This window comes from Pseudorca crassidens, chromosome 6, assembly GCF_039906515.1.
Source record: "Pseudorca crassidens isolate mPseCra1 chromosome 6, mPseCra1.hap1, whole genome shotgun sequence".
In the NCBI taxonomy this organism is placed as follows: domain Eukaryota; kingdom Metazoa; phylum Chordata; class Mammalia; order Artiodactyla; family Delphinidae; genus Pseudorca; species Pseudorca crassidens.
Window position 1 is genome coordinate 127,992,920 of NC_090301.1, and position 21,255 is coordinate 128,014,174.

The 21,255-nt window shown below is 40.9% G+C and overlaps 1 protein-coding gene across 6 annotated transcripts in view; it reads right to left on the bottom strand.

Moving 5' to 3' along the window:
• HERC2 (HECT and RLD domain containing E3 ubiquitin protein ligase 2) overlaps window positions 1–21,255 on the bottom strand; it is a 228,097-nt gene that overhangs the window by 159,413 nt on the left and 47,429 nt on the right. For 5 of the 6 annotated variants that reach the window (XM_067742325.1, XM_067742323.1, XM_067742327.1 and 2 more), the window contains 9 exons: window positions 19,404–19,592; window positions 18,697–18,848; window positions 16,510–16,667; window positions 16,307–16,420; window positions 14,481–14,732; window positions 10,240–10,433; window positions 7,165–7,365; window positions 3,131–3,359; window positions 2,901–3,025 (listed from right to left, as the gene is read on the bottom strand). In XM_067742325.1, coding sequence (XP_067598426.1) covers window positions 2,901–3,025; window positions 3,131–3,359; window positions 7,165–7,365; window positions 10,240–10,433; window positions 14,481–14,732; window positions 16,307–16,420; window positions 16,510–16,667; window positions 18,697–18,848; window positions 19,404–19,592 — 1,614 coding nt within the window. The remainder of the gene's footprint in view (window positions 1–2,900; window positions 3,026–3,130; window positions 3,360–7,164; window positions 7,366–10,239; window positions 10,434–14,480; window positions 14,733–16,306; window positions 16,421–16,509; window positions 16,668–18,696; window positions 18,849–19,403; window positions 19,593–21,255) is intronic. The other variant, XM_067742326.1, reaches the window with a different exon arrangement.

Below are 21,255 nucleotides of genomic sequence, written 5' to 3' on the forward strand. Positions count from 1 at the left end.
CATCTCAAAAGATGCAGAAAAAGCTTTTGACAAAATTCAACACCCATTTATGCTAAAAACCCTCCAGAAACTGGGCATAGAGGGAACCTACTTCAACATAATATGTGTAAGTCCATATACGACAAACCCACAGCAAACATCATTTTCAACGGTGAAAAACTGAAAGCATTTCCTCTAAGATCAGGAATAAGACAAGGATATCCACTCTCACCATTATTATTCAACATAGTTTTGGAAGTCTTGCATTCTCTTGCATTCCTATACACTTAACAACGAAAGATCAGAAAGACAAATTAAGGAAACAATCCCATTCACCAGAGCAACAAAAACAATAAAATACCTAGGAATAAACTTACCTAAGGAGGTAAAAGACCTGTACTCAGAAAACTGTGAGACACTGATGAAAAAAATCAAAGATGACACAGATGGTGAGATACACCATGTTACTGGATTCGAAGAATCAATATTGTGAACATGACTATACTACCCAAAGCGATCTACAGATTCAATGCAATCCCTATCAAATTACCAGTGGCGTTTTTTACAGAACTAGAACAAAGTATCTTAAAATTTGTATTGAGACACAAAAGACCCCGAGTAGCCAAAGCAATCTTGAGGAAAAAAAAAAAATGGAGCTGGAGGAATCAGACTCCCTGACTTTAAGACTATATTATAAAGCTACAGTAATCAAGACCATATGGTACTGGCACAAAAACAGAAATATAGATCAATGGAACAGGAGAGAAAGCCCTGAGATAAACCCACGCACCTATGGTCAACTAAGCTACGACAAAGGAGGCAAGAATATAAAATGGAGAAAAGACAGTCTCTTCAATAAGTGGTGCTGGGAAAACTGGACAGCTACATGTAAAAGAATGAAATTAGAACACTCCCTACCACCATACACAAAAATAAACTCAAAATGGATTAAAGACCTAAATGTGAGACCAGACACTATAAAACTCTTAGAGGAAAACATAGGAAGAACACTCTTTGACATAAACACAGCAAGATCATTTTTGACCCACCTCCTAGAGTAACGGAATTAAAACAAAAGTAAACAAATGGGGGCTTCCCTGATGGCGCAGTGGTTGACAGTCTGCCTGCCACTGCAAGGGGCGCAGGTTCGTGCCCCGGTCCGGGAGGATCCCACAGGCCACAGAGCGGCTGGCCCCGTGAGCCATGGCCGCTGGGCCTGTGTGTCTGGAGCCTGTGCTCCGCAATGGGAGAGGCCACAGCGGTGAGAGGCCCGTACCACAAAAAAAAAAAAAAAAGTAAACAAATGGGACCTAATGAAACTTAAAAGCTTTTGCACAGCAAAGGAAACCATAAACAAGACCAAAAGACAACCCTCAGAATGGGAGAAAATATTTGCAAACAAATCAACTGACAAAGGATTAATCTCCAAAATATACAAACAGCTCATGCAGCTCAATAATAAAAAAACAAACAACCCAATCCAAAAACGGGCAGAAGACCTAAATAGACATTTCTCCGAAGAAGACATACAGATGGCCAAGAAGCACATGAAAAGCTGCTCCACATCACTAATTATTAGAGAAATGCAAATCAAAACTGCAATGAGGTATCACCTCACACCAGTTAGAATGGGCCTCATCAGAAAATCCACAAACAATAAATGCTGGAGAGGGTGTGGAGAAAAGGGTACCCTCTTGCACTGTTGGTGGGAATGTAAATTGATACAGCCATTACGGAGAACAGTATGGAGGGTCCTTAAAAAACTAAAAATAGAACTACCATATGACCCAGCAATCCCACTACTAGGCATATACCCTGAGGAAACCATAATTCAGAAAGACACATGCTCCCCAATGTTCATTGCAGCACTATTTACAATAGCCAGGTCATGGAAGCAACCTAAGTGTCCATCGACAGACAAATGGATAAAGAAGATGTGGTACATATACACAACGGAATGTTACTCAGCCATAAAAAGGAACGAAATTGGGTCATTTGTAGAGACATGGATGGACCTAGAGACTGTCATACAGAGTGAAGTAAGTCAGAAAGAGAAAAACAAATATCGTATATTAACACATATATGTGGAATCTGGAAAAATAGTACAGATGAACTGGTTTGCAAGGCAGAAATAGAGACACAGATGTAGAGAACAAACGTATGGACACCAAGGGGGGAAGGCGGGGGGGCAGGTGGTGGTGGTGGGATGAATTGGGAGATTGGGGTTGACGTACATACACTAATATGCATAAAATAGATAACTAATGAGAACCTGTTGTATATCACAGGGAACTCCACTTTGCTGTACAGTAGAAACTAACGCAACATTGTAAAACAACTATATCCCAATTAAAAAAAATAATAATACGAAAAGAAATAAATAGTTCCTTAGGAAAAAAAAAAAGGCAAAAAAACAACATAACACTACATCCAACACAGGTGAATCTGAAAATCATTATCAAGGCAACATAAAGCTGACACAAATGAGTATATACTGTATGATTCCATTTATGGGACAATCAAAACTGGCAAAATTAACATCATCTGGGGGAGGCAAGAAAGTGTCCTAACTTCAAACACAAAGGGGCACAAAGGCACTTTCCAGGGTGACGGAAGTGATTTATATTATGATTGGGGTACCTGTCAAATTCATTTAAATAGACATTTAAAATGGGTACATTTTATCATACTTAATAATAACTCAATATTTTATTAAACTAGTAAAAAAATTTAATTACAGAAATATTTGGCTGTTACTAAAAGCTTTGTGTTTCAAGGTTTTTTTTAAATAATTCTGGCAAAGTGTCAGTCTCAGCTCACTGGGGAGTAAAATCACCTCCATCAGTGTGCACGCGCACGCGCGCGCGCACACACACACACACACACACACACACACACACACACACTCCTAGGACCATACCTGGATTTCTGCAGTAATGGCTGCATTTAAGGCTGATTCTAAGCCTCCATCAGCCATCAAGCTGCCCACAAGAAGATCAATCATGAATCGACGACCTGGACTTACGTTAACTTCATTGCCTGAAACTGGAAAAGGTAAAGTGTTTTTCCCAATGTGAGGCAAGCACCATCCCCTCTGGCACCCCCTCCTGGGCCAACCCCACCCGACCCCTGCTCCTAGCCCCAGCCCACCTGCACAGGGCAGGAGAGCAGAGAGTGCCCGGGCCCGCTCCTCAGCAGTTGGCAGCAGCACTGACCACCCGCTCTGCAACACAGCCTGGGCGGCCGCCTGCACAGTACTCAACACGCCCGCACTGCTGGCCAGGGTCACCACCGTCTGCTTCAGGCTGTTGAGGAGGACGCTGCCCAGACCTAAACCAAGGAATTCTGGGTCAACCTGGTGACTGATGGCAGCATGCAACTGAAAGGAGAAAAACAATTTTCACTTAGAAGCCCTAAAAACAAATGCTTTCCAAATCTTATTAAAGATGGAATAATACCTCAAACTGAGTTTTACTCAAATAATAAAGGTAAAACTTCCAGTATAGGTATTTTTTTTAACCATACTAAAAATTTTTCACCTATAGTAGTTGAGAATCCATGGTAAGGTATTCTATAAAAGGAATTTTTTAAACCCAACTCTGAGTATGTATGTGGAAAAGATCAACAAAGAGGTTGAACCCTGTGGAAACAGCAACCTCTACCCCACCCCCAAGCACCCAAACCAAACACAGAAATAGTGAATATAACTAAAAACTATTAAAAGAGTAGACAGCCAAGCTGAGGGTATACAAGGAAAAGTATACAAGGGAAAGTTCTGGTTTAGCTCTTGAGACACACACAGCAGCAGCCAAGGGGTTCTGGGCTCAGAGAGCAGATCAAAGCCTTCTGAGACACAAAATGCTCAGGACAGCCCGCTGAACCTGAGCTTCCTGTCAGCCAGCCAGGGCCTGAGGGCAACATACTACCCACACAAGGCTTTGGGCACAAAGAGACCCCACAGTGAATCAGAGACCTGGCCTGCCCTGTGAGCAGATGTGAAATCAAATTTATACCAATCATCTAGGTATGGATATCACACGTCAAGAACTGAACACCAAAACTCATCAAGAGCCCAAGGAACTCAATGGAACCTCACAGACACAAGTACAAAACTGCCCTCTGAGGACATCTCCACAGCCAAGGGCAAAGGGACACTCCACAAACCCTCCCCTAAGGGTGGCCTCATAGTCAAAAAGGACAAGCCATACTAGGTCACCACAAAGAAGTGTCACAGACAGGGTAAGAGGCAAAACGCATGTCCCAACAGATTTTAGCAATTTAAAAAACTGGAATGAATCCATAAAATAAGTAAATGTTCTTAGAGATCAAGGAAGGAACAGAAGCCAGAAGATGAGAATATAATGAGCAAATGAAAGCCCTGGAAAACACCAAAAATATAAATTCTGAAAATGAAAAAAACAGCTACAGGAATAAACACCTCAAGGCAGAGGAGTGAAGAGCCTGGGCCCCAGGTTCCAGCCCTAAACCTTTGTGCACTGGGTACCCAACCTGGGCAACATTCCTGAACTTCGTGCCTCCCCAGCTGTTCAATACAGATGGAGGGTCCCACCTCCCAGAGGGCTGGTAAGGGGATTTGATGATTCAATCAATATGTGTAAAGCAGTGCTCACATAAATTTTTTAAATAAACAGACAATTCAACAATATGGAACATTCAGCTAAATGATTCGTGAATTGAAAGAAGAGTGCTGAGTAAACCACCCAGAAAGCAGAACAGAAAGATTAAAAAGTGAGCATTAAAAAGGATAAACAGATTTTAAAATATCAAAGAAGTTGTGATACTTGGGAAAATAAAATGAGAAAGTTCAACATGCATTTAGTAGGACTTTTCCAAGGGGAAAGGTAGAAAAAAAGAAGAGAGCAATTCCAATGGTAAATAGTGAAGACTTTTCAAAACTTAACAAAGGTAAGTAATCTCAGATTGAACAAGAATCATAATCTCAAATTATATATACAAGAATAAATCCTGACCTAGATACAATGTATTAAAATATAAAACAAAGACAAAAACCTAAAAGGCTACCAAAGAGAAAGACAAATTAGCTACAAAGAAACAACAATTGCACTAATATAAGATTTCTCAGGCTTTCCTGGTGGCACAGTGGTTGAGAGTCCACCTGCCAATGCAGGGGACACAGGTTCGTGCCCCAGTCCGGGAGGATCCCACATGCCGCAGAGCGGCTGGGCCCGTGAGCCATGGCCGCTGGGCCTGCGCGTCCACAGCCTGTGCTCCGCAGCGGGAGAGTCCACAACAGTGAGAGGCCCGCGTACCGCAAAAAAAAAAAAAAAAAAAAAAAAAAAAGATTTCTCATTGGCAAAAATAAAGGTCAAAAGACGGCAGAACATCTTCAAAGTGCTTATAAAATTACATACAACCTAAAGAGCTAAGCCCCATTAAATTATCTTAAGAGGTGTTAAAGGGACCCAAGTTTTCAGAGGTTGTAACTCACAGACCTTAAGGAAGAAATTTACTGAAGGAGGTACCCAGGAGGGAGGTGATGTAAGTAACAATGACAAAACAAATTGGTTTAAAAAAAATAAAAAAAAAAAAGGACTATATGCCTGAGTATGTCCTCTTAAAAAATGATTATGATAATAATTGAAGGAAAGTTTAAAAATAATTACTACATTTCACCAATCCTAAGAGGTATTTTCTTTCACATCTTAACTCTAAAATCAGAATGTATCTTACACATTGCAATTTGGAGCGCTTTTCTTTTTAGCAGCACACACAAAAAAACAGTGTGCCTTGGAGTCAATGTAACAACAGACTATTGAACAATTCAAATACTGAAGATAGAAAGGGGAGTTTAGGTTTAATGCACCCTATAACCCCTATATTTTTCAGGAAGAGAAGTACTGATTAACTTAACACTGTGGAATTAACAAATATTTAATTTTTTTGTAACATGATTAATGTCCAGAAATCAAAATTTCAAAACTTAGGAACAATTAAAGGGATTTGAAAGGAAAAAACTTTTTTAGAAATTTGTTCAAAAGATACTAAAATGATGAACAAACTTACGCCAAGACTGAATTCAAATACATTAGTAATCACAATAATTGTAAAAGATTAAATCCACATAGTGAATAAAGACTCTCAAGTTGTATTCTTTTTAAGAACTGAGCTTTATGAGTCAATTTTTTAAAAGACACAACTAAAACAAAGACCTCGACAGACAGAACAAAGCAGTGGAAAAACAGATGGCATGAGGCAAATATGGACCAAATGAAATAGAGCCTAGAACATGTACAGGGTCTTTCTCCACAGCACCGACCAGAGCAGCAATGTCACTAGGAGACCATGGGAAGCAACAAAAAACTGGGCGGATCCATGACTAGGATACTACACCACAGATGCCCTGCTAAATGAGTTCCTACAGAAGACTTCTGGCGAAGGGAGATACTCTCCAAATTTCTGCTAATTCCATTTTGCAACTAAACATTACATTCAGTTCTGTGCTTTCTGGAAGCCAAGACAAAAAAGTGGAGGGAACAGAAGGGGTACATGATGGGTCACACAGCAACCCTCACATTATAAAGGGGGAAAATTACTTTGGTGAGAAAAACTGTTCTCTTAACATTAAGTCACAGGGTTTTATGACAAAGAAAAACACGACGATCAAAGATTTTAGCTACAGTTCTACTTGGAAAAAAAATTTTTGTAGCTTTTCTTCTTCTGACATTTAAACTTAACCTTCCCCCTGAGGAAGCGGAGGTACCCGTGGAGGACACAGAGCTTCCTGAATGGGGCTCCCCTCTCAGTCCAGAGGAGAGGCTGGCGACCACCTCCAGCTGATCTCCCAGTCACCTACCGTCTCACCCAGTCACCTACCGTCTCACCCAGTCACCTCTCCACACACAGCAACAGGAAATTCAAGACCGACTCCCTGATGAATGCCAACAAGCTGAATTTAGCAGTAATAACGCAGTCCATATATGCTCTTACCTGCATGCAGATACTGACTTCCAGGGTAAGCACAAAATAACTAGACTGAATTTTTTAAGCCTCATACACATTACACTCCATCATAATCTGACTTTAAAACACTTTAAAATTTTCATTAGCAGTTTATTCAACAGGCTAAACCCCATACCCTTTAATATGCATAAACATCATTACAAACGCATAAGACACTTACAAAATGAGGGAAAGGAAAATACCTGAAGTCGCAGAAGATTCAGTGTTGCCACAGCCATACACTCTTTCTCTTGGGGTGGGGGCCAGTCAGCAGTGCCATCCATCCCCTCACTCACTTGCCGTAGTAGGAGGTCTAACTGCTCAAAAGTCATTGAGCAGATGTCCACCACAAAAGGGACACGGAGGCCAATGGACCACTCAGAACAAGATGACCAAGCAAAACTCTATGGAAGAAACACATACCCTTATGTATGTGTAAAAACAGTTGTAAATCAAAAACAGTTGTAAATCATATACCTGATAAGGGATTAATACCCACAATATAACAAGAACTGTTACAACTCAAAAAAAAAAAAATCTAATTCAAAAATGGGCAAAGAACTTGAATACATTTCTCCAAAAAAGACACACAAGCACATGAAAAGATACTCAACATCTTTCCCATTTGGGAAGTGCAAATCAAAACCACAATGTGATACCACTTCATACCCACTGGGATGGCCTTAAAAAAAACAAGAAAAAGGAAAATAACCAGTGTTGACAAGGATGTGGAAAAATTGAAACCCTTGTGTGTATCTGGTGGGAATGTAAAAATCATGCAGCTGTTGTGGAAAAACAGTAAGGCAGTTCCACAAAGATTTAAACAGAGTTATCATAATGATCCAGCAATTCCAATCCTAGATATATACTGAAAAAAACCGAAAGCAGGGACTCAAACAGATACTTCTACACTAATATTCATAGCTGTATTATTCACAATAGCCAAGAGATAAACAACCCATGTGTCCACTGAAGGAGGAATGGATGAACAAAATGTGGGAGTTACATATTTTTATTATTAAGCCTTAAAAAAAAAATTCTGATACATGCTACAACATGAATCAATGTTGAAAATATTATGCTAAGTGAAATAAGCCAGACACAAATGGTCAAATATTATGTGATTCCACTTATATGAGATACCTTGAATAGACAAATTCATAGAGACAGAAAGTAAATTTCAGGTCACCAGGGGCTAGGGGAGGAGAAATGGAGAGTTACTGTTTAATGGGTACAGAGTTTCTGTTTGAGATGATGAAAAGGTTCTGGAGATGGATAGTAGTGATGGTAACACAATGCTGTGAATATACTTAACATCACTGTATGTTTTACCCTAATTTTTTTAATGATCAAAAGCATTAAAAAAAAAAAAAAAACTGACAGAACCAAAAAGAGAAATGGACAAATCCACAATTATTCTTGGAGATACCAACACCACCCTCCCCAAAGGAAGACAGAACAAACAGACAGAAAATCAGCAAGGATCTAGAAAAACTGAATAATACCATCAATGAACTAGATCTCATTGACATTTATAGAACACTTCACCCAATAATGGCAAAATATATCAACAGCAAAATACTCTTTTTAAGCACACATGCAGAACATTCACTAAGAGAACACAGCCTGATATATAAAACAAACCTCATTCTGAGATATAAAACAAACCTCAAATCTATAAGAATTGAAATCATATAGAGTTTATTCTCTAACCACAGTGGAATTAAACTAGAAACCAGTAACAAAAAGATAACAGAATGATCTCCAAACACTTTGAAACTAAACAACACACTTAATCCATAGGTCAAAGAGCAATCCACAAAGGAAATCAGAAAATATTTTGAACTGAACAAAAATGAAAATAATCAAGATTTGTGGGTGCAATTAAAGCACTGCTTAGAGGAAAATTTATAGCATCAAGCACTTATCTATTACAAAAGAAGAAATGTCTAAAGTCAACAACCTAAGCTTCCTCTTGAAGAAACTAAGAAAACAGTAAAGTGATGCCAAGCAAGCTGAAGAATGAAAAAAGGGACAAGAGGAGAAACCAATGAAATTGAAAGCAAAAGAACAAGGGGAAAATTAATGAAACCAAAAGCTAGTTCTTTGAAGAGAGCAACAAAATGGATAAACATCTAGCAAAACTGGCAAAGAGAAAAGACTCAAATTACCCATATCAGGAATGAAAGAAGGGATATCACTGCAGACCCAAAGACTTCAAAAGGTCAATAAGAGAACACTAATAAGGAAAACTTTATACATAAAAACTGGGTAACTTAGATGAAATTGAACAATACCTTGAGTGCCACAAACCAGGAACACTCACCCAAGAGGAAACACTCTGAATAATTCTATATTAAAGAAATTGAATTTGTGGTTAAAAATCTTTTGAGAAAGAAATCCCCAGGCTCCTATGGATTCATAGAAAAGCATTTAAAGAAGAAATGACACTAATTCTACACAACTCATTCCAGAAAATAGAAGAGGATGGAACACTTGCCTACACTTTTTATGAGGCCAGTTTTATCCGGATAAAAAGTCAGACAAGAAAGCACTAAAAAAACCACAAACTAGTATCTCTGAAGAGTCCTGACAGAAAAATCCTCAACAATGTATTAAGCAAATCAAATCCCACAATATAAAAAAAGAATAATACACCATGACCAGGTGGGGATTATCTCAAAAATACAAGGTTTGGTCAATATTTGAAAATCAGTCAATGTATTCCACTATATAAGCAGACTAAAGAAGGAAAACGTAATCATATCATGTGAGAATAAAAAGCATCTGACAAAGTTTAACATCACTCAGGATTTTAAAAAAAGAAAAACTTGAAAAAAGTAGGAGTTAAAGGAAACGTCCTTAATTTAATAAGGCATCTACCAAAAACAAACAAACAAAAAAACATACAGCTAACATCACAGTTAATGGTGAAAGACTGAATGCCTTCCCCCTACAATCAGGAACAAGACAAGGATGCACCCCCTCCCTGCTCTTACTCAACATCATATTGGAAGTCCTGGCCAGTGCAATAAGGCAAGGAAAAGAAAGAAAAGGCATACGTATTGTAAAATAAAACTGTCTCTATGTCCAGACAACAGAACTGTTTCTGAAGAAAACCGCAAGGAATCACAGCGAAGCTCCTAGAACTAATAAATGAGTTTAGTACAACTACAGGATATAAGGACTAAACACACAAGTCAATGGTACTTCTACATACTAGCAATGAACACTGGGAAACCAAAATTCTACAAAATGCCAAGCCATCTACTCAGTACCTGGGCAGGTCCGCAGGCAATCCCAACTATGTGTTTGGTATCCAGTCCTGGCAGCGCAGCAGGTTCTGGCTTGGTCACACGCAAGGTGTCAAAGTGCTGGCACTGGTCATTGCTCCCCCAGCTGTGGACCTCACTGTCCTCAGTCAGGGCCAGGCAGTGGGTGGAGCCTGCAGCTACATCAATCACCTTCTTCCCTGGGAGGAAAGAGGGATGCAGATACAGGTTCACGCCTATGACTTCTGTTGCAATAAAGATATTTACTTTAGGCCACTCAGGTCAGAAGGCATTTAATGTCAACTTCTAAAGGATAATTCATTGCTTTAATATTATTCACAATTCATCTGCCTTGTGTACATTACTAAAACCCCTGTTGTGTTTTACTAGCTACAACTTATTAAGCCCTACAGCCTGCAAATAAAATAATTCTAGGGTATGAAAAGGATCTGTTCATTTTTCTCATCCATTCAGATTTTCATTCAGAAAAAGACAAGTGTACTTTTAATTAACTACTAGATCATATTCTCCTGTCCCAATGTATAACCAAGTGCACTCTTTTTAAAAAAGACTCTTGTGTTTTTAGAGCAGTTTTAGGCTCACAGTAAAACTGAGGAGAAGGCAGAGATTTCCCATATACTCCCTACCCCAACAGATGTTTAGCCTCCCATTATTAATTTTTTTACACATGGCTGTCCAGTTGTTCCAACATCATTTGTTGAAATGACGATCTCTGCTCCATTGTATTGCCTTTGCTCCTCTGGTCAAAGATCAGTTAAGTACATTTATGTGGATCTATTTCCGAGCTCCCTCTTCTGTTCCAATGATCTATTAGTTCATACTTTAGCCAATACCATACTGTCCTGATCACTGTAGCTTTACAGTTAAGTCTTGAAGTTGGGCAGTATCAGTCTTCCCACTCATTCTTCTCCTTTAATATTGTGTTGGTTATTCTGGGTCTTTCACCTCTCCACACAAACATTAGACTCAGTTTTTTGATATCCATAAAATAAATTGCTGGGATTTTGATTGGGATTGCATTGAATCTATTGATCAAGTTGGAAAGAACTGACATCTTGGCAATATTCAGTATTCCTATCAATGAACATAGAATATCTTTCCATTTATAAAGTTCTTTGATTTCATTCATCAGTTTTGTAGTTTTCCTCATATAGATCTCACACATATTTTGTTAGACTTATACCTATGTATTTCATTCTTTGGATGCTAATACAAATGGTATTGTGTATTTAATTTCAATTCCATTTTTTTGCTGCTTGTATATAAGAAAACAATTAACTTTGGCATATTAACCATCTTGCAACCATCTTGCAACCTTGTTAGTTCCAGGAGGGTTTTTGGGTCAATTCTTTCAAATTTTCCACATAAACAATCATGTCATTTGTGAACAAAGACAGTTTTATTTCTTCCTTCTCAATCTGTATAGCTTTTATTTCCTTTTCTTGTCTTACTGTATTAGCTAAAATTTCCAATATAATTTTGAAAAGGAATGGTGAGACGGGACATCCTTTCCTTGTATCTGATCTTAGTGGAAAGGCTTTGAGTTTCTCACCATTAAGTATGACATTAGCTGTAGGATTTTTATAGATTGTCTTTATCAAGTTGAGGAAGTCTCCTTTACTCCTAGTTTACTGCAAGTTTTTTTTAATCATGAATGGGTGCTGGATTTTGTCAAAAGCTTTGTCTGCACCTATTGATATGATCATGTGATTTTTCTTCTTTCATCTGTCAATTTGATGGATTACATTAACTGATTTTTTTTAACATTGAACCAGCCTTTCATAGTGTCTGAGTGTGTGTGTGTGTGTGTGTGTCTGTGTGTGCATATGCATTTTCTTTATATGCCATCCATCAACGGACAATTTGGTTGTATCCATGTCTTAGCTATTGTGAATGATGCTGCAATGAACATGGGGATGCAGATAATTTTTCAAGTTAGTGTTTCTGATACCCAGAATTGGAATGTCTGGATCACACGGTATTTCTATTTTTATTTTTTGAGGACCCTCCATACTGTCTTCCAGAGTGGCTCCACCAATTTACAGTCCCACCAACAGTGCACAAAGGTTCCCTTTTCTCTACATCCTTGCCAACTCTTGTTATTTCTTGTCTTTTTGATAACAGACATTCTAAGAGGTATGAGGTGATATCTCACTGTTTTTAAATGTATTTCACTGATGATTAGTGATGCTGAACATCTTTTCATGTACCTGTTGGCCATCGTTATGTCTTCTTTGGAAAAAATGACTATTCAGATCCTCTGCCCATTTTTTAATCAGATCATTTGGGTTTTTTTGCTGTTGAGTTGTACGAGTTCTTTATATATTTTGGATATTAACTCCTTATCAAATATATGACCTACAAATATTTCCTCCCATTTCATATGTTGTCTTTTCATTTCTCTGATGGCTTCCTTTGCTGTACAAAAAGATTACTGATTTTAGATCTTTCTTCTTTTCTAATATATACATTCGATGTTATAAATTTCTGTCTAAGCTTTCACTGCATCCCACAAATCTTGAAAAGCTGTATTTCCATTTTCATTTAGTTCAAAATATTTTAAAATTTCTCTTGTGATTTCTTCTTTGACCTATGTGTTATTTGGAAGTATACTGTTTTATCTCTATGTATTTTGGGATTTTCCAGCTAATTTTCTGTTATTGATTTCTAGTCATTTCCTTTGTGGTCTGAGAGGAGACACTGTTTGACTTCTCTTCTTTTAAATTTGTTAAGGCGTGTTTTATGGCCCAGGCTGGGTCTATCTTGGTGAAAGTCAAAATACACTCTTCAGTGAGAAAGTTTTCTAAAACAAAATCTATTTCTCTCCAAAGTTAAATGATGTAAGTGTAAAATATATTTTTTCTATTTAAATAGTGTTAGCAAAGTACTGTATTTTTGCTTATTAGTAAATCTAACATGACCAACACAAGGGGTGTTTTCAGACATGTCAACATAAAAAATAATTCAGCTGAAAGAACTCTACTACAGTAAGAGAAACAATTCTATCCAAAGAGCCTATTTTAAGAACTACCAAATGACTGTATGTATCAACAGTCACTTAAATACTCTCACAGTGCACTAACTCTGTATCTAATTAATGTTGCTGAGGAAGTTGATTTCCTCCACTAAATGAAAGGAATATAAACAAGAAGGCAAATAAAATTCAAATACATCTCCATAATAAACAACCAATTGTATTACTCTGTAACTTATCTCAGATGCTTAGAAAATAATAAACACCAGAGGAGCACACAAAACTTCTAATCACCGAAGTGTTAACATGCTTTAAAATAAAAATGCTGGGGAAAGGAACCCGCAAGTCCCAATTAAAAGGCTCACTTCCAAACTCCCCTGACAAAAAAGCAAAAACATAAAGGAGAATCCAGCGCAGCAATCCAACAAACTTCATCCCTTGTGTCAAATGCAGCCCAAGGACCGTTTCTGTGAAGAAAGGTGTATCGGAACACAGGCGCATTTGTTTTCATATTGTCTATGGCTGCTTTGGGGCTACAACAGCAGGACTGAGTAGTTAGGAGAGACAGCACAAGGCCCTCAAACCTAAAATTACACATAGAATCTGGTCCATTAAAAAATAGCCTGCCCACCCCCTGTAGTGTAGAGATAAAGCACTACAGGCCCCACCTGGTACACTTATCACCAACCTCTCCCATACTTTACAAGGCACCTGTAAAGCACACCTACACGCCTTGGCTCCCATTCCTCCCAGCTGCTGAGAATGCATGCTGGACACCCTTGAAACCAAACAAGAAGATTCATCCATAAAGGATAAGTTCAAACAAGACCACTCCAGGCTGACCCAACCCGATCTCCCTCTGTGCTCCCATAACACCACGCATATCCATAGCAAGCAGACGACCTCACCAAACGGAAGTTAATCTCACTGAGGCCAGCTGAATGAGTAATGAATGGGTACTTGCCACAAAAAAGAACTCTCCAATAAAAAAAAAACAAACAAAAAAAAGAACTCTCCAACACCGGTAAAATTTAAAAGTTTCAAATTAAATTTGATGCAAATAATTCTAGGTCACTTTTTAATACAGACAAACCACTTTCCACTTATTATCTATACCTATCAAAATGTGGATAAAAGCTTCTAATGATGAGTCATTCACAGATGTCAGATAAAGAAAAATACCTGCAAACTTTAAAAGATTACTAAAGACAACTGCCTCAGATGGTTTTAAAAGTTTACATTTTGCACTCACCTTGCAATCCTTCCAAGAGTTTGGGATAACGAACATGTTCCTCTGTTCCATGCCCAAGTCTCTGGTTGTCACCTTTCCCCCATGAATAAACCTGGCCGTCTTTTGTCAAGGCAACAGAAAACTGACTTCCACATCGGACTTTGACAACATCCAAGTCTTGAAGCTTCTCAATCAGCTTTGGTGTTTTGCAGCCGTCACTACCACCTCTGCCCAATTTCCCATAGTCACCATCTCCCCAAGACCACACCTGACCTAAAAAATACAAGTTATTTGAGTAAAAATAACTGTACATCTAAAGAAAACTTCTAAATGTCTGCAAATAATCAATATAGCCAATAACACACAAAAATCTAGACCACTAATGTATATAGCTGACACTACACAGGTGGTTACTGACCAAATGAAATCTAGTTTCTATTCAGGTTGATAGAGAAGCAATTAAGAAAAGGAAAGCTGAGTTTTCTTCTTGTTTTAACTGAATGAATAATAAAATCCTAACCCTTGCTAGTTTGGGCTCAATGATACTGCTTCCACTAATTACTAAACACAGAGCGAAAGCTCCACTGCTTCCATAAAACACAGCAACTGGGCCCATGGCCCACTGCACACCACTCTTGCTGTGTTGACCACAAGCCAAACGTACGATTGTATTTATTCCCAGTAACAGTTGTTAGCGTAATTTAATTAAATATTACATAAGGGGATAAAATTAAGTTGCTCTCTGTGGGAGAGCAAGGCTGAGAGGCTCCCAGCTAATCCTGACAGACCCCACGATTCGAAGGACAAACCCCCACAATACTGAAAGACAAATACAGTTTAAAAAATCAACATCAAGGGCTTCCCTGGTGGCACAATGCAGGGGACACGGGGTTTGATCCCTGGTCCGGGAAGATCCCACATGCCACGGAGCAACTAAGCCCGTGTACCACAACTACTGAGCCTGCGCTCTAGAGCCCGCGAGCCATAACTACTGAGCCCGCGTGCCTAGAGCCTGTGCTCCGCAACAAGAGAAGCCACCACAATGAGAAGCCCCCATGGCGCAACTAGAGAGAGCCTGCGCGCAGCAACAAAGACCCAACGCGGCCAAAAATAAATATAAATAAAATAAATTTATAAAAAAAGAAATCAACATCGGGAATTCCTAGCAGTCCAGTGGTTAGGACTCCACCCTCTCACTGCTGAGGGCCCGGGTTCAATCCCTGGTGGGGGAACTAAAATTCCACAAGCCGTGCAGTGCTGGGTGGGGGGGGAGGGGGAGGAATCAACATCAAACTTGATAAATGTATCCTCAAAAAGTGTCAAATGAGTACAATCGCAGTAATGAACACAAATATAAAACTGAAATTAAAAACAAGTATCATACTGTGAATACACAAAGACTAAGCAGGATTTACCACAGGGAATCAAGGGTGGCTGAACATTAGGAAATATAATCACAATAATCAGAAACGACTTAAAACGTCAATTATTCCATTTATTTTCATTTCTCTGTTAAAAAGTAAAATGCCCAACCAGGAAGGATGGTAGCTCTCTGGCCCTGGGTAACAGAAGTTACAAGTCCCATAACTTCTCTACCTCTCCTGAAGACACTGAGGTGCACACTTAAAGACTCCAGGGACTTCCCTGGCGGTCCAGTGGTTAGGACTCTGCGCTTCAACTGCAGGAGACCCAGGTTCAACCCCTAGTCAGGGAACTATGATCCCACAAGGCGTGTGGCACAGCCCAAAAAAAAAAAAAAGAAAAGAAAGACTCCAAAGCTCATTCCCTCTAGGAGAGCGGCCCTCCTCATCCTGAGAGCCTGTCCAGGGCAGCAGTGCCCCACATACCATTCTCCGTCACAGCCAGCGTTTGAGCATCACCACTCCCACATGCCACGTCAATGACCTTCAGCCCTTTGAGCCCAGCTACCAGCATCGGAATGGCCTCGTCTTCACTGGAGCCTTCAAAAAGATAGGACCACTGTTACTGCAAGTCCCTCAGAAGAGGCAGCCTCATGCTGCATGCTCCAGCTGACTCAGAGCAGACATACCGTGGCCCAGTCGCCCATAGTTCCCCCGGCCCCAGGTGTACAGCTCGCCCTCGGCAGTGATGGCCGCGCTGTATGTGCTCCCACACGCAATGTGCACCACATGCTTCCCGGCCTGCTTTCCTGAGAAGGCAGAGATCACCTTAGGCTCCTCAAGAGGCCTGTGGAGAGAAGAGGAACAAACGTGAATGGCCTTCTGAGACCTTCCTATTAGTGACACTACTGGGAATAAACTATCAGAGCGTCAAAAGACACTTTCACCTTTCAGGTGCCTTATGAAATAATTAAGAAATACAGAATTCAAACACATACCACCTCCATGATTCTTTGTTAAGTGGGCACCTAATGCCAAGCATGGCATCCAGCAGACTATCACAACAGTGTCTGTTAAAGACAAAGGTGATCAAGTCCATGGCAGCTGTGGTCACAGTAGTCTGAACGGTGGCCTATCCACAGACAGCACTCAGCAACAGGGAAAGATGAAGCTCACTGACAGAGCCAGAAACAGAATACTACCAAGTGGCAGAGGGCAGGTCAGTGGCCACCAGGAGCTGGAAGTGGGGAGCAGGGGTTGGCTGCAAAAGGGTCCAAAGAAAGGGGGAGGGGGATAGGAGTGGGTAATGGAACTGCTCCGTGCCTCATTTATGGTGGCTCCCAGCTGCAGGCACTTGTGAAGCTCAACAGACTGTGTAAGGGAAGCTGATGAATTTGTAAATCTCCTTACACATGGTTGAAATTTATATGTATTTGTTAAACAAATGAGAAGAAATGATGCAGCAAGGTTTACTAATCGCACTGCAATCTATATTTTACAAATGAAAAGTCAGAAACAGCAAGGATGAACTGGGCAGAAGAGTCTCCTTAGTTGATTCTTCACCTTCAAAATTAGCAAAATGCCCGATGCTTATAATCTAAAATATGTCTGATGTGATTGGTAACACCCACTCTAGCCTCTCCAAAGACATAGTTTGCTCACTTTGTGACCCACTTTTCTGCAAAATAAACAAACACAGAGGCAGGGGCACACACGGGAAGGGGGACAATGACTCTACTCTGGTACCACTTCCCCCTTCTTCCATTCAGCTCAAGTCTCAACACCCCCACCACACACACCAAAGTTCCTCTGCAACTCCTGCCCTTCGTACTGGTCTCCTTTCCTTCCCTCAACTCCTCGAGTAATGGACAAGTTAGTCAACCCAGCACTTAACTTCAACTGAGTATTATTTTATTACAACATATTTTATGCATACTAATTATATATAACATAAAAAAAGTAAAAAGACTAATGCCTCCATCCTGTAGCTCAACCCTTTCAAATCCTGTGTGCTCCATGCTAATCCTGCCCCCCTGCTAACCTGAGAGTAACAATTCTAAGTTCTGTACTTATCACTCCTTTTTTTCACTATCATTTTACCACATTTGTCTGAGTCCCCTACAACACTGTCCAGTCTGGAATATCAAGTCTGCTGAATGCTAACACCCAGTATGCATGACTCTTTCTTCACGGTTTGGGATCCTTCCTGGTGGATGTCCACCTCCACCCCAGTAAGAACGGGGCAGTCTCCTCTCGACTGCTGCTGCCCACTCCCTACTCACGGCTCTGACCACTTTGAAATGGGGCTGCATCTTCAATTTCAGCCTAAGGCTCCACTCACAACGGCAACATACAAAAGGGCTCCTCTGATTCTGAGGCAGCCATCAGAACTCTTTCTTTTCACAAGCCCGCATTGAGAACAACCATTCTGTTTTATTTCTTGGTCTCTTACGATAATCGAAAGCTTCCGCAAAATAAGGTATTAGGAAACTCTTGATTTTATTAGCTGGGAAAACGACAGTATGGCTCAAGGAAATGAGGACCTCATCTGACAGAGATGTGTGGAGACTGTAAATGAAGGAAGAGCGTGGGATTTGGTTTAGGAAACCCCACGGTGAGGGTGCGGCGTGGGCAGCTAACAACAGGAGTAGCAAAAGCTGGGGGAGAGGAACACGAAGGCCAGCTGCCATCACTCCCTGTGCTGGGGGCACGGCTGCCCAGGGCCACCAGAGCGCCGATCCCCCTCGGCAGCCCTCTCCGTCCTAGCCCTACATGTCTGAGCAGCTGCAAAACACCTCACCACACTTTTCTTTTCCACCCTATTTTGGTTACAGCAGCACAAGAGTGTGTCAGTTACAGGAATAGGCTGTACATACACTGTGTCCCCGTGGCCTAGACGTCCACCATCCCCACAGCCCCAGGAATACACCTCTCCGGTGGCTGCCAAGGCCAGGTAGTGGTGACCGTCCGAATGGGCAGCAATTTTTACAATGTTTCTGGAGGCAAGACCCTGGACCAGCTGTGGAGCCTAAAAAGGTAAAAATAGGAAGAAAATTGGTAAGCAGTCCAAGGATAAAGAAAACAGCATGACTCGCCTCAACCCTGTACCTTATGTTGACAAACTCCTCTCGAACTGAAAGAACGTGAGCCTCTGGTGGTTGCCAGGCCACCTGTCCAGTCACCCTGCCCAGCACCAACAGAAGAGCACCAGGCGGGCGGCCTCCACGTGCTCAGAGGTGAAGAGCTCCTTCAACAGGAACGTGCCCAATCTGCCACCAACCCCACGACTGCCTCATTTGTTACTACCTTCCTGGCCCCCAAAGTGAAATGACGTTACAGTTTACAAATGGGAATAACAGCTGGCAATAAATGGCGCTGTAAGGAGTTCCTGAGCTTAAAAACTGAGAAATTCTGCCCCCAAAATCTTGACAATAATGATCACAATTAAAATTTTTAAACACAACTAATAATATACAATGAGCAGGTGCTTATAAATCTTCAGAAGTCAACCGACAGAAAGAAAGACAAGATCCACAGCACCCACAGCAAAGGGGCCCCTCCACCAACCCGCCCCAGCACCTACCAGCGTGTCACTGTTGTAGGCCTGCGTGTACACACGGCCATTCCTCGACAAGATCAAGAAGCGCTTCTCTGCACAGGCGATCTGTGTGACCCCCAGGTTGGCAAGGCCTTCACACTGAATTGGACCGATCACATTGGCATAGTATTTCCATCCTATTAACCCCCATCCTATGACCTCTTGCAATGATCCCTGTCAGACAACAACGTAAGGAAACATTTTCTTTATATCAGCAAGAAAATTCTTTCTTAGACAAAAAAAAGAATAATTCATGCAAGGAGTAACAATGAGATACAGTAAGATAAAAATAAAGGAAGTAAAGAAAGACACTGATTCACAACATCAAAATAACTCAGAATACCCCATATGGCCTCAGTTAGCAGGTAAGATGAAGTAACTGAACAGGTTTCTTTTCCACAGCATTTCATTTTAACAGAGCCCATTAAAAAGTAGTACAAGTAGACCTGAAACATATTTTAAAATGCTCAAACCATATCAGGTTACCACTTCGCCGTTACAGGCAGGGACCCAAAGGCCTAAGCACAAGTCTAGGAGACAAGTGTCCCTGGCTGTTGGTGGGAGTGAGAGGAATGAAGCCACGTGAGAGCAATTCGGGGATAATCAGCTCACGTGTCCACCACATCGGGTACATCACCACTGCAGACGCGTGCTCACACATAGAGGAACAAAGGTAGAGGGTAGCCATCGCAGCATTACCTGAGTAGCAAGCTTCTGGCAACACAAGTGTCCACCAATAGGAGACATTTTAAAAAATCATGATACGTCCACATGTGGAACACTAAGTTTCTTTTAAAAATAAAGAGAGAAGCTCTGCTTACTTATACAGAGAGCTCTTCAGTAGTCGGCTTAGTGAAAAAACAAGCTACAGAAGTGATATAATACAATACTGCTGAGAGAACTGAAAGGATGCATAAGGGACCAGAAGCATGAGAGGCAAAGGTGGGGAAAGAGGGCGAGGAGGCAGTGGGAGAGGAAGTGACAGGGTGTCTCTGCATTTAGTTTTCATTGTTGAACCATAGGAATGTATTACTTATCTGGAAAACATAAATACCTGCAAAATAAAATAAATACTCCTCGTATTAAACACTAAAAGTTAGAAGGAATTCCCTGGTGGTCCAGTGGATAGGACTCTGCGCTCTCATTGCCGGGGACCAGCTTCAATCCCTGGTCAGGGAACTAAGATCCCACAAGCCACATGGCTCAGCCAAAGGAAAAAAGCATTAAAAATTAGAAAAATCTGCAGTTTGCTGTACAGCAGAAACTAACACAACATTGTAAATCAACTAGAGTCCAATAAAAATTAATTTAATAAATAAATAAAAGTACTTATGCTGCCAAAACAAAGAAAACCGTTAGAAGAATCTGGATTCAAAACCAGGATTCTTCTGCGTGACCTTGGCAAGGTTCGGTACCACTCCAAACGGCAGCCTTCTCATCGACACAATGGGGCAGCACAGTGATGGTCGGGTGCGTCTGTGTGAGGTCCTCCGTAGGCCTGCACGAGCAGGCCCCCACACACCCAGCTTAGTGTCAGACACGTCGCTACCTTTCTCCTGAGGAAGACAGCGTGGCGTGTGGCTGTGGGAAGGCAGGAGAGCGCTCTAGGGACGTGCCCCTGAATCTGGAACCTGGGACACGGGGTGGGTCCTGAACCGCTGTGTGCCTCGGCCTGCTCATCGCCCACTGTGACCGCTAACGACGCCTTAAAGCGTATACATGTTTAAAAGCTGAAAGCCAAATCCACCCCAACAGCAGAGAAAGTGAGTCTCCACACAGGTACAGAATGAGAACCTAGGAACATACACACAGAGCATAAACACTGCTCTCGCACTGA